Source organism: Pagrus pagrus (assembly GCF_965226575.1).
Source record: "Pagrus pagrus genome assembly, chromosome: 12".
Lineage (NCBI taxonomy): Eukaryota > Metazoa > Chordata > Actinopteri > Spariformes > Sparidae > Pagrus > Pagrus pagrus.
In genome coordinates, this window is record NC_140196.1 from 17,904,251 (window position 1) to 17,916,086 (window position 11,836).

At 38.3% G+C, this 11,836-nt stretch overlaps 1 protein-coding gene across 1 annotated transcript; it reads right to left on the minus strand.

Moving 5' to 3' along the window:
* Positions 1-213: 213 nt before the first annotated feature.
* LOC311266061 (leukotriene B4 receptor 1-like) lies at positions 214-11,088 on the minus strand. The gene is made up of 6 exons (XM_084368245.1): positions 10,936-11,088; positions 10,301-10,339; positions 2,971-3,565; positions 1,666-1,866; positions 1,535-1,578; positions 214-874 (listed from the first exon to the last, which is right to left on the minus strand). Exons 3-6 carry the CDS (start codon positions 3,544-3,546, stop codon positions 646-648), a joined length of 1,050 nt encoding a protein of 349 aa, XP_084224371.1. The 5' UTR covers positions 3,547-3,565; positions 10,301-10,339; positions 10,936-11,088; the 3' UTR covers positions 214-645.
* Positions 11,089-11,836: the final 748 nt, after the last annotated feature.

An 11,836-nucleotide genomic window follows, 5' to 3' on the forward strand; every position in this document is an offset into this window, starting at 1 on the left:
TGAATACAGGGTTTAGATTACCATGTTTGTCAGCAACCATAAGTGGATGCTGTCATATAAAGATAATACAGTAAAACAGTTGTACATTTATGGGAGTGTTTATAATTGCTGAAGAATACTGTACATTAATAAATCTGAATTAATTCCATATCTGCATAGGACTACATATGTTTTAAACCATTTATTACCTGTTGAGAAATGAAAGTTTGTTGAATGAAAGTACATACAGCTCTATATGTTAAGTAGTTATTTTATAGTTGTTAATTGTTATTGTGTTTTCCTTTTTCAAATGTAATTTTATGTAACTGACACAAAATATATTAAAATTAAAAACAAATTGCGAAAGAATATTTACAGTTCTGATATACAGATGATAAACAATTAAATTTCTTTTGCTGCACCGCTGACATACTACCAAAGCTGTGTTTCATTCATCACACACGATCTACAAAACAGATTACCTGATGGTCTGCTCTAAGCTGGTACTTTGGCATTGTCCATATTTTTAATAACAGCAAAGTCATTCACAAATGTTGCTTTAGCCAAAATATACACACTCCATATGTAGTTCTATAAATTTTCTCTCATTTAGGCACAAAGTTCATTAAACGCTCATATCCCATTGAGTGTAGTAGCATTTACTGTTTAGGAGTCAGCATTACTGTTTCCCACAGTGTCTTTACCCAGGGTCCGACTCTTTTTGGTTCCTGTTGAGTCCACAGATGTGTCTTCGAAGAGCCGAGCCATGAAGGCGAAGCCATTCTGCTTGATGTAGGACTTCCCAGCAAAGGTGTAGAGGACAGGATTGGCACAGCTGCTGATGAGGGCCAAAGCCGAGGTCACTGCACGACTGGACTTATGAATATGTTCCAACCTGCAGATAAACAGAGTGATTTAGACCTCAGCTACAGCTATATAATGTGTTTATACTGTATGTTTAAAAATAACATTTTATTTGCATTCTAGAGAGGTTAACTATAAAATGCTAAGTATATTCAAAGATGGATTACTGAAGACCCCCAGACACAAAACAACACAAAGAGACACAATATAGCCACAAGAGACACAATAACTAGAAAGACACACAAAAAGAACTACAAGACACAAAACGGCCCCCCAAAAAGATAAAAAGGCCACAAAGACACACAAAATGGCTAAAAAGAGTCACAACAAAACCACAGACACACAATAGAACTACAAAGAGACACAAAATGAAAACAGACACAGTATAGACAAAAAATGAACAAAGAGACAAAAAATAACTAAGTAAGGGACAAACATGACTACATATACACAAAATAACTACAAAGAGACACAAAATAACCACAGTAGATGTGTGTGTAAATGAATCAGGTTTTCTCAAATGTGACATCAGGCAAAACCCCAATGTCAGGTTTTCTATGGCACATCAGGGCTTAGTACGTTAACCTTAACTTAATGTAAATGTTAATATTGAGAATTATTATCTCTTAATGTTTCTTTGTGAAAGAACTGTATGTCAAGAAAATAATAAGGTGAAAATGTTATTACTCACATTTCTCTTTGGGGTGAAGGATCTGGGAACGACTCAGCTGCCACCTTGATCAAAACATACTCAGTGTTCATTCAAACAATCAGGTAATTGATCTAAAACCAGAAATGAGTATGTCATGTGCCATCACACACCTGTATCATGTTGATAACATGGTATGGCAGCCAGAACAGGCCAGACATCACCACGATAGCCAGGATGAGTTTCTCGCTGCGGACCTTTCTGTGGAACTTGGTCTGCTTCAGGCGTCTCAGGATGAGCACGAGGCTGATTATGTTGACTGTGTAAGGAAGAATGAATCCTGACACCGTCTCAAAGGCGTACTGAAACCTCACCTGCACACACAGGGATACAAAACAGATGTGCTCACTGAAATGATTACATGCTCTTCTGTAGACATGAATGAAACTGTCCGAACATGGCAGGGCAAGACGACAGCATAAAAAACCATGCCAAATGTTTGCATTTATCAAACAAAGATAAACCGTACAAGAGAAAAATTAATTGTGAAACAAAGTCTATGTTTGTATTATTTATTTTTGATAGGAGGCTTATGACGGCACAAGTTTGTTCTGTAAAAAAAATTTCAGGGTTGGAAAATGCCAATCATTTTCCCTCTATATATGAATTAATGTTTATCTGTGATAACACCTCTGACCACCAGGTATCCTTATTATGCAATACTTGTTAAAAAGACTTTACAATTTCACAAATATGTCACAAAACAATTATGTATGTATGAATATAAAAAATGCTATTTACTAGCTTTCTCCATTCACCACCATACAAAGTTTTTCCAAAATAAGCTCCCATGTATTGTATCAGAAGGGTGCCACCTTGGATCTCTATAGACCATATTTACACAGCTGCCATTTTACCCTGACATCACACTCAGCGTGGGAATCTTGAATGATTAGTATCTAACAAGATGATGGATGGTGAATATCCGGAGGGACATCGGGCCGCATTTCAAGGTAAAACAACATATTTGATAACTACTTCTGTTAGACATTGGCTAACCTTGGCATTCAACCGCTTCCTAGCTAAGGTTACTGTTTTGATAGTGGTGCACTATACAACAGGAAAGACGTGAATTCATTCTAAAATATCAGCACACATCTTGGTTACATTTATTTCAGTCTGGATCTGAAACACAATGGTTTTAATCAAACAGTAATGTTAGCTATGAAGTGGTTAAATGCTAACGTTAGCTAATGGGTTGGGTCAAATATGTTGTTTTACCTTGAAAAATGGCCCGATGTCCCTCCAGATTTTCACTAAACATCATCTTTTTAACTATCAGGAACTGGTGAAATGATAATGATTTGTCAGATTTATACAACGACCCAGTCGCTACAATTTGCATTTCAGTGGTTGGTGCATTTCAGTGGTTGGTGCATTTACCATAATGAAAATAACTGCAGCCCTTGTGTACTTACATGTGTAGGCAGGGTGTGATTGGGTGCACACACCCATCTTATTTTATTCCTCTCATCTTTGTCCTCTCTCACGTCTCGAAACACAATTGAAGGGATAGCAAACAACAGCACCAGCACCCACATGCCCGTGATCACACTCGTCACAACCTTCCTGGTGACCTTAGCGGACACTCTCCTCGGAAACACCACGATCACCAGCCTGTGCACGCTCATTAACATGATCAGAAAGATGGAGGCGTACATGTTGGAGTTGCACAGATAGAACAGGCCTTTACACATGACTTCACCAAAGACCCACGTCTGCTTGGCCAGGTAGACGATGAAGAAGATGGTGAGGGCCATGAGAAAGCCATCGGCACACGCCAGGTTAAGGAAGAGGAGGGTGGTGACTGAGCGTCGTTGGATATGTGTCAGGATGCTCCAGACGATGAAGAGGTTGCCAGGGACACCCAGGAGGAAGACCAAGCTGAGGATGAAGGCACCTAAGCCGGTGGAGAAATCATTGCTCACAACGCTGTCGACCTCAGGGTTTCCGTCACCGCCAGAGGCATAGGAATGGTTATTCCCGGAGTTCATGCTGGAAGGAATTTTGATCCTGAGGAGGAGAGACAAAAGTTAGAACCTCAATATGTTTGGCATTAATGTAAAAGGTAAGGGGCTAAGTTGGAGTATTTGGCTGCATCCGAATCTGTGGATTTCGGTACTCTTGCATATTCACAGACTTTGCTGTCTGCACCTGCTGAGGGTTGTTTCACAATTCTTTCAGGCCTCAAGGAGCCTCAAGCTCACTTTCTGCAGACTTCCAGACAGTCCTATAGATTTGTATAGATGAACTAGATACCGGACGCAAACCAATGAGAATTGCTCACCAACAAAAGTTGTCTAGCTTCCAGGCACACTGGCCCACAAGTTCCCACTCGCCCCCCAGACTTGACATTGTGATGACGTCACAAATTTTAAAATCGCTTTTCTCAGCTCGAGGAAAGTTTAGTAGATAAAAAATGACCATGGATCACAAATTCATAATAGAAAGAGTCATAATTGAACTTGTTTGCAGTTGGAGGTGTTTGGTCAACTTTACAGATGTCTCTGTGGGGAATGTTTTGCTGCAATATCGCAGATTGGAAGCGAGGTCGAGCGGTGCTGTCGTCACTGTTCTATTCTCTATAAGACTTTTCATATATATGAATCTATGGAGAGTCCACTTGTGTAAGCAGACCCTCAGGCTTTACCAATTTAATTACCCACATTGACTACAACATGGACCTGATGTTGTAGTTTTTCCAGCTGCTAACCGAAAAATAAAAGATAAACTTATTGTTGTTATTGTTATTTCTTTTATTTGAACAGGGACAGTGCACAATAAAACATTAACCGTGCATATAACAAGGAGAGATGCATTGCACCGGGTTTTAGCAAGTTGCTATTTTCCACCCGTGGTCCCTGGGCAGGTAGATGGAACATACAATGAAATAAAAAAACAGTTACTAAATTTACAAAGTTATGAATACACACATTCCCATAACACTAAAATTAAAACAATTCAAAACAAACAACAAACTCTCCCCTAGTAACTGATCGTGTAGCTCTTGTTGTTTTTTCTGAGCAAAGTGTAACCATTTTTTTCAAAGGAGGAGCAGCAGCATTATGAATGATTTTAAACAGCAGGCATACATTTGTGTGCATTATTAGATTTTCAAGATTTAAAATACTATATTTGGTGAGAATATGACAGTGATGATACTGACGTGTTTTTTTGTCGTGAATCTTAAGGGCACTTTTATATAATGATTCAAGTGGTTCTAAGGCTGTTTTACATGCCTGAGACCAACTTGTCATGCAATAGAAAAGATGTGGGAGAATCATTGCATTTAAATATGTATGTGATGCTTCAACAGTGAGAGAGTTTCTTACGTGTCTGAAGATTATAATATTAAATTTCAGTGTGTTACTCAGCTTTTTAACATGGTTTTTAAAACTAAGAGTTCGATCAAGGGTAACCCCTAAATATTTGAAATATTTTGAAATAAATATTTATCCACACTTTTGATTTTTTGCACATTTACTAAGATTTCAGGACAATCCCTGAGTTTGCTCCTGTTAGTAAAGAACATGGTTACAGTCTTTTCAACATTTAAAGTCAAACAGGAGTTGTTTAGCCATTCAACAACCTTCTGCATTTCCTTATTTAATTTCAAAGCAACCTCAGTTGCATTTTTACCGTGGGTATATTGTAGGAGCCGTATGTAAGTCTGTGTGTGTGCTTGGTTTGTGGATGTGGACACTGCATTGGTGCGTGGGTAGGGGTGTGTCACTGTGGGCGTGTGATCCGTGGTTACTTGTGATTGCACTCACCTGGTCTCATCAGTTGGCGTTTGAACATGGCGTGGGGTGAGACACGGGGGTGAAATTTTCTGTTGACCGCTGCGCTATCACATCACATTGTGCTTCCCTTTACCTTATTAACCTTGCACGGACGTTTGTAAGCAGTCGGAGCTTCTGTATGCTGCCGTGATATGAAAATAAAGGCGCTTTGAGCGCAAGAATAAAGCGAAGTGTGCGCGTCAACAATTTCTCCCGTGTTCAGCCCACCGCGGCTGATTGTTTTTTTTATTGGTCTCAGTTAGCCGTAATAATAGTCAACAGAAAAGCTACCGAAGTGTTGATCCACGGAAAGCCCTTTGAACTACCACATTTCACTGTATTATAGGTACATTAGGATTCATATTTCTTAAAAACTACCCGTTATTACTGGACCGTTCCACTTCAGACTGATAGTACTCGACCTCAGGATGACACCCAGAAAAAATCAGGTCGATCTGATGTGGAATTTCAGAATAAAAACCCTTTGAACTTTCATATTTCTCTGTACAGTAGGATTAATTGTTTTTAAAAAAACTACCCGTTATTACTGGACCTTTCCACTTCAGACTGATAGTACTCAACCTCAAGATAACACCCAGACAAAATCAGGTCGATCTGATGTGGAATTTCAGAATAAAAGCCCTCTTAAATGTCAGATAATGTCAATATTTCCATGAGATTTCAGCTTGACATTAAAAAGAAACTACCTGTTTCCACACAAAATATTTCAAATTTCAGTGGGCTTTAATTTTGAAATTCCACATCAGAAGTTCCTGATATTATATGAGTGATTCTCTGAGGTGGACCACTATCTGTCTGAATTACAATTAGTCTATGGAAACAGGGAGTTTCCTTTTAATATCCATCTGAATATATATATGTAAATATTGACAATATCTGACATTTAAGAGGGTTTAATTTTGAAATTCCACATCAGAACTTCCTGATATTAAATGAGTGAGTCTCTGAGGTGGGGTACTATCATTCTGAACTGAAATTATTCTGTGGAAACAGGCAGTTTCCTTTTCATGTAAATCTGAATTTGAGTCAAAATATTGAAAACATTTCAAATTTCAGAGGGCTTTAATTTTGAAATTCCACATCAGAACTTCCTGATATTACATGAGTGAGTCTCTGGGGTGGACCACTACCAGTCTGAATTAAAATTAGTCTGTGGAAACAGGGAGTTTCCTTTTAATATCCATGTGAATATACATGTAAATATTGACAATAATTGACATTTAAGAGGGCTTTAATTTTGAAATTCCACATCAGATTGACCTGATTTTTTCTGGGTGTCATCTTGAGGTAGAGTACTACCAGTCTGAAGTGGAACAGTCCAGTAATAACGGGTAGTTTTTAAGAAATATGGGTCCTACTGTATATATAATACAGTGAAATATGAAAGTTCAAAGGGCTTTTATTCTGAAATGCAACATCAGATTGCCCTGATTTTTTCCAAGTGTCATCTTGAGGTTGAGTACTATCAGTCTGAAGTGGAATGGTCCAGTAATAACGGGTAGTTTTCAAAAAACAATTAATCCTACTGTACAGAGAAATATTAAAGTTCAAAGGGCTTTTATTCTGAAATGCAACATCAGATTGACCTGATTTTTGGTGGGTGTCATATTGAAGTCGAGTACTACCAGTCTGAAGTGGAATGGTCCAGTAATAACGGGTAGTTTTTAAGAAATATGAATCCTAATGTACATAGAGTACAGTCAAATTTAAAATTTCAAAGGGCTTTTATTCTGAAATGCAACATCAGATTGACCTGATTTTTTCCGAGTTATGCGGCTGCATATATGAAGAAAAAAAACCCACCTAACCCTGAAAAAATTCTAATAAAAGGTTTCTCCGCTGTTTTTCTTAGTATTAGGTGTCCTTAATAACATACTAAAAGTTTACCAAAGTTTGACCACTAGAAAGGTGTCATTTTCAAGATGGGCAGGAAGCCCTTAAAATATCCTAACTCCTTTATTATTTGACCTAGCCAAGTAATCTTGGTGTCTAACCCCATGTTTCTGGGTCAATGAATCCATTGGACTTGGTCTAAATTGCACTGACATGATTGCATACTTATGGAATACATGATTTTGTGAGATTACTGTAAGGTTTTATCTTTGTTTTGGGTGAACCAGAGATGTCATGTAACTCCTGCTCAGTACGTGTTTTTGGACACATACCTTTTTTTTGCTCAAACAAAGACTTGACATGTAACTGGTGTTGTTGCCAAAGAGGAGGTGAATATGCATGAGTTTGAGACTGTTGGCAATGAGATCATTGAAAAGATGATTGGAAAACCCGTTTTTGGAACATCCTTCAAATGGAAAGACCGGGCAAAAACCCTTGCAGATGACTCCACCATCAAAGTTGCCCAAGACCAAACCATTGATCCTGCTTTGCTGTTCCAATGGTTCCTGATCATGTCGAAAACTGTACAGTTTTCACTGGAAGATGTAATGAGCCATGAGCTCTGCTCATTTCCTGCAGCCCTGTTTGAAGGCAAGGAAATCTTCCGTAAAGCCAATAAGCCCCAACTAGCACAGGCAGTCACTGAGTTCTGAAGCAAGAAATCAAAAACAACTGTCCTGGATTCCATCCAGCCAACTGAGCATGATGCAGGTGATGCAGAGATACCTCTATTTTCGTTCAGACAAGTCCAAAGCTACTAAAGTGTACAACATCAGTGAGATGAAACAAGTCCTGGGTAACAGCTTTCCAGAAACGTGTGAATGGTGAATCAACCATCCAGTCCTGTGCAAATGTGTTTCTGCTCCCACATCAAGCAAGGAAGGTCATAGAGGACCATGGGACCAAGGCAATGGCAGTGTTGTTTAGTGGAAAGAGTACCGATTCACTTGCCTCTTTGCGCTACAACCTTTTTAGCAAGAAAATTGTTACCGCCAAACCATTTGTTACCCCAGAACATCTGCCTCCAACTGAGTCCTCAACCAAATACTACTGCCAAAGAGTTTACATCCAGATCATGGTGTGGATTGAAAAGGAAGGTGACATGAACACAGTGGATTGGGGATGGAAACTGGTGGACAACCGGTTCCTGCCAGTTACGACGACTGCTGCCCCAGAAAGCCTCCTGTAATATATAATGTACTATAATCAACCTCTATGGGAGGAAGAGTGTGACGACTAATGGTAAATCTAGTGAAGGTCACAGTGCAAAAAGGTATAAAAAAATTAAACCAGAATAAGAGGAAACAACTGAAGAAAATAGAAAAAGATATGTATAAATAAGAAAAGTATTTAAAAAATATGAAAAGCAAAAGGCAAAAAAACCCAAAAAGCATTATAAAAAATATTGAAAAATATATAAAAAAATAAAACAAAAAAATAAAAGGGGTTAGCGCTACTGAGCCTTCACGTGGCAGCGCTGTTTTGACTAATTTTACATTACCACACAGTTCTAATGAATTTATTCTTCATTGGAATCAAAAGAATGGTTATGAACCACAGAAACCCCCAATACTAGGCAAAACGATATGAGAAAGGAGAAATATGCAATTACTTAAGGGAAAGTGTACTTTTTTTCGCATAAATATGCTTGTAACCAATTGCTTTAATATATAATTGAACTTGTAATCACTTACCTATCATGCAAATATGCTAATTAGAATATTACATGGCCAAAACATGTATCAGGCACCAGTGTTCCTGGTGTAGGAGGAATACAAAGGAGTAATGGTTATTTTCCTGCCCATCTTGGACGCCATCTTGAAAATGACACCTTTCTTGGAGTCAAACTTTGGTAAACTTTTAGTATGTTTTTAAGTACATCTGATACTACTGTAAACCAATGAGAAACCTTTTGTTAGAATTTTTTTGGGGTCAAACCATATTTGCAGCTGACTATGCGGCTGCATATATGAAAAAAAACAAACACCTAACCCTGAAAAAATTCTAACAAAAGGTTTCTCCGCTGTTTTTTGTAGTATTAGGTGTCCTTAATAACATACTAAAAGTTTACCAAAGTTTGACCACTAGAAAGGTGTCATTTTCAAGATGGCGTCCAAGATGGGCAGGAAGCCCTTAAAATATCCTAACTCCTTCATTATTTGACCTAGCCAAGTAATCTTGGTGTCTAACCCCATGTTTTCTGGGTCAATGAATCCATTGGACTTGGTCTAAATTGCACTGACATGATTACATACTTAGTGAATACATGATTTTGTGAGATTACTGTAAGGTTTTATCTTTGTTTTGGGTGAACCAGAGATGTCATGTCACTCCTGCTCAGTACGTGTTTTCGGACACATACCCTTTTTTTTGCTCAAACAAAGACTTGACATGTAACTGGTGTTGTTGCCAAAGAGGAGGTGAATATGCATGAGTTTGAGACTGTTGGCAATGAGATCATTGAAAAGATGATTGGAAAACCCGTTTTTGGGATATCCTTCAAATGGAAAGACCGGGCAAAAACCCTTGCAGATGACTCCACCATCAAAGTTGCCCAAGACCAAACCATTGATCCTGCTTTGCTGTTCCAATGGTTCCTGATCATGTCGAAAACTGTACAGTTTTCACTGGAAGATGTAATGAGCCATGAGCTCTGCTCATTTCCTGCAGCCCTGTTTGAAGGCAAGGAAATCTTCCGTAAAGCCAATAAGCCCCAACTAGCACAGGCAGTCACTGAGTTCTGAAGCAAGAAATCAAAAACAAAACTGTCCTGGATTCCATCCAGCCAACTGAGCATGATGCAGGTGATGCAGAGATACCTCTATTTTCGTTCAGACAAGTCCAAAGCTACTAAAGTGTACAACATCAGTGAGATGAAACAAGTCCTGGGTAACAGACAGCTTTCCAGAAACATGTGAATGGTGAATCAACCATCCAGTCCTGTTGTCGAGTTAATTCTCCCCTTTTCCCGGCATCAGTGCCTGCCCCAACTCGCTTGGGGCCTGGAGGTCAACAGAGGACGCTGGACACAACTCAGCTTGCTTTTAATTACTTTTATTCAACGTGGTAGAAGTAGCAGCAGGTTGATAACCTTAAAGAAAATAAACAGAGAATCATGCAGTCATTAAATAAGTATGAAGTCAATTGCCTTATTAATACTTGAACATAAGTAAATGATTAAATTAACTTAAAGAATTAACTAATCAAATGCATTGCTAAGCTCTCTCAATTATTAAATAATTTAAATCACTTCAATTTTATCCTACAAAATCAATAGGTTTTAAACAGTTTTAAATTATTAAACCCACTCATTTTAAATCATGCTTTATGCTTACATGTTTAACATAATTCATACTTTTAACTCAAACTAATACATTTTAGCAAATTTTAACTACTCTAATGATTGAAATATGTTCCAAAACTTACTTTTTGTGTTTATGGTCTATTCAAATCGAATCATCTTTCTCTAAATCAGATGGTCTATACGAGTTTGAACAATTAAAGGAAATAAAAGATTAATCCCAAAATGCCTTAGACCTCAAACCACAAGTGCCACTATATCAACACCAAAACTATACCCCAAATGCACAAGGCTCAAATGAGCCATAAAACAAAACATTCCAATCCCTCATTCACCAACTCAAAACTATTTAATCCGTCAATATGATCAAATCAAAGCTTTCTCACCACTGGCGTCTCCGAGGTCTCCACGCAGCGATGCCACCAAACACTATCCATGCAACAAAGGGCTGACACACCTGTTTCTGGGCCCTCTTATTACCTCAGCCCTACCTCTCAGGCCTCAGGCCTCCCTACCTGCATTTTGGAGTTCCCTGATCACCCCCTAGTGGGAAAGACAACAGTTGCTGCAAAATAAACTTGAACCATTATATAAACATAAATTAAGGATTTAATTAAATTGCCTTAACACCTGTGCAAATGTGTTTCTGCTCCCACATCAAGCAAGGAAGGTCATAGAGGACCATGGGACCAAGGCAATGGCAGTGTTGTTTAGTGGAAAGAGTACCGATTCACTTGCCTCTTTGCGCTACAACCTTTTTAGCAAGAAAATCGTTACCGCCAAACCATTTGTTACCCCAGAACATCTGCCTCCAACTGAGTCCTCAACCAAATACCACTGCCAAAGAGTTTACTTCCAGATCATGGTGTGGATTGAAAAGGAAGGTGACATGAACACAGTGGATTGGGGATGGAAACTGATGGACAACCGGTTCCTGCCAGTTACGACGACTGCTGCCCGAGAAAGCCTCCTGTAATATATAATGTACTATAATCAACCTCTATGGGAGGAAGAGTGTGACGACTAATGGTAAATCTAGTGAAGGTCACAGTGCAAAAAGGTACAAAAAAATTAAACCAGAATAAGAGAAAACAACTGAAGAAAATAGAAAAAGATGTGTATAAATAAAGAAACTATTAAAAAAGCAAAAGGCAAAAAAAAAAAAAAAAGCATTATAAAGAATATAAAAAAAATATATAAAAAAATAAAACACAAAAAAATAAAAGGGGTTAGCGCTACTGAGCCTTCACGTGGCAGCCCTGTTTTGACTAATTTTACATTACCACA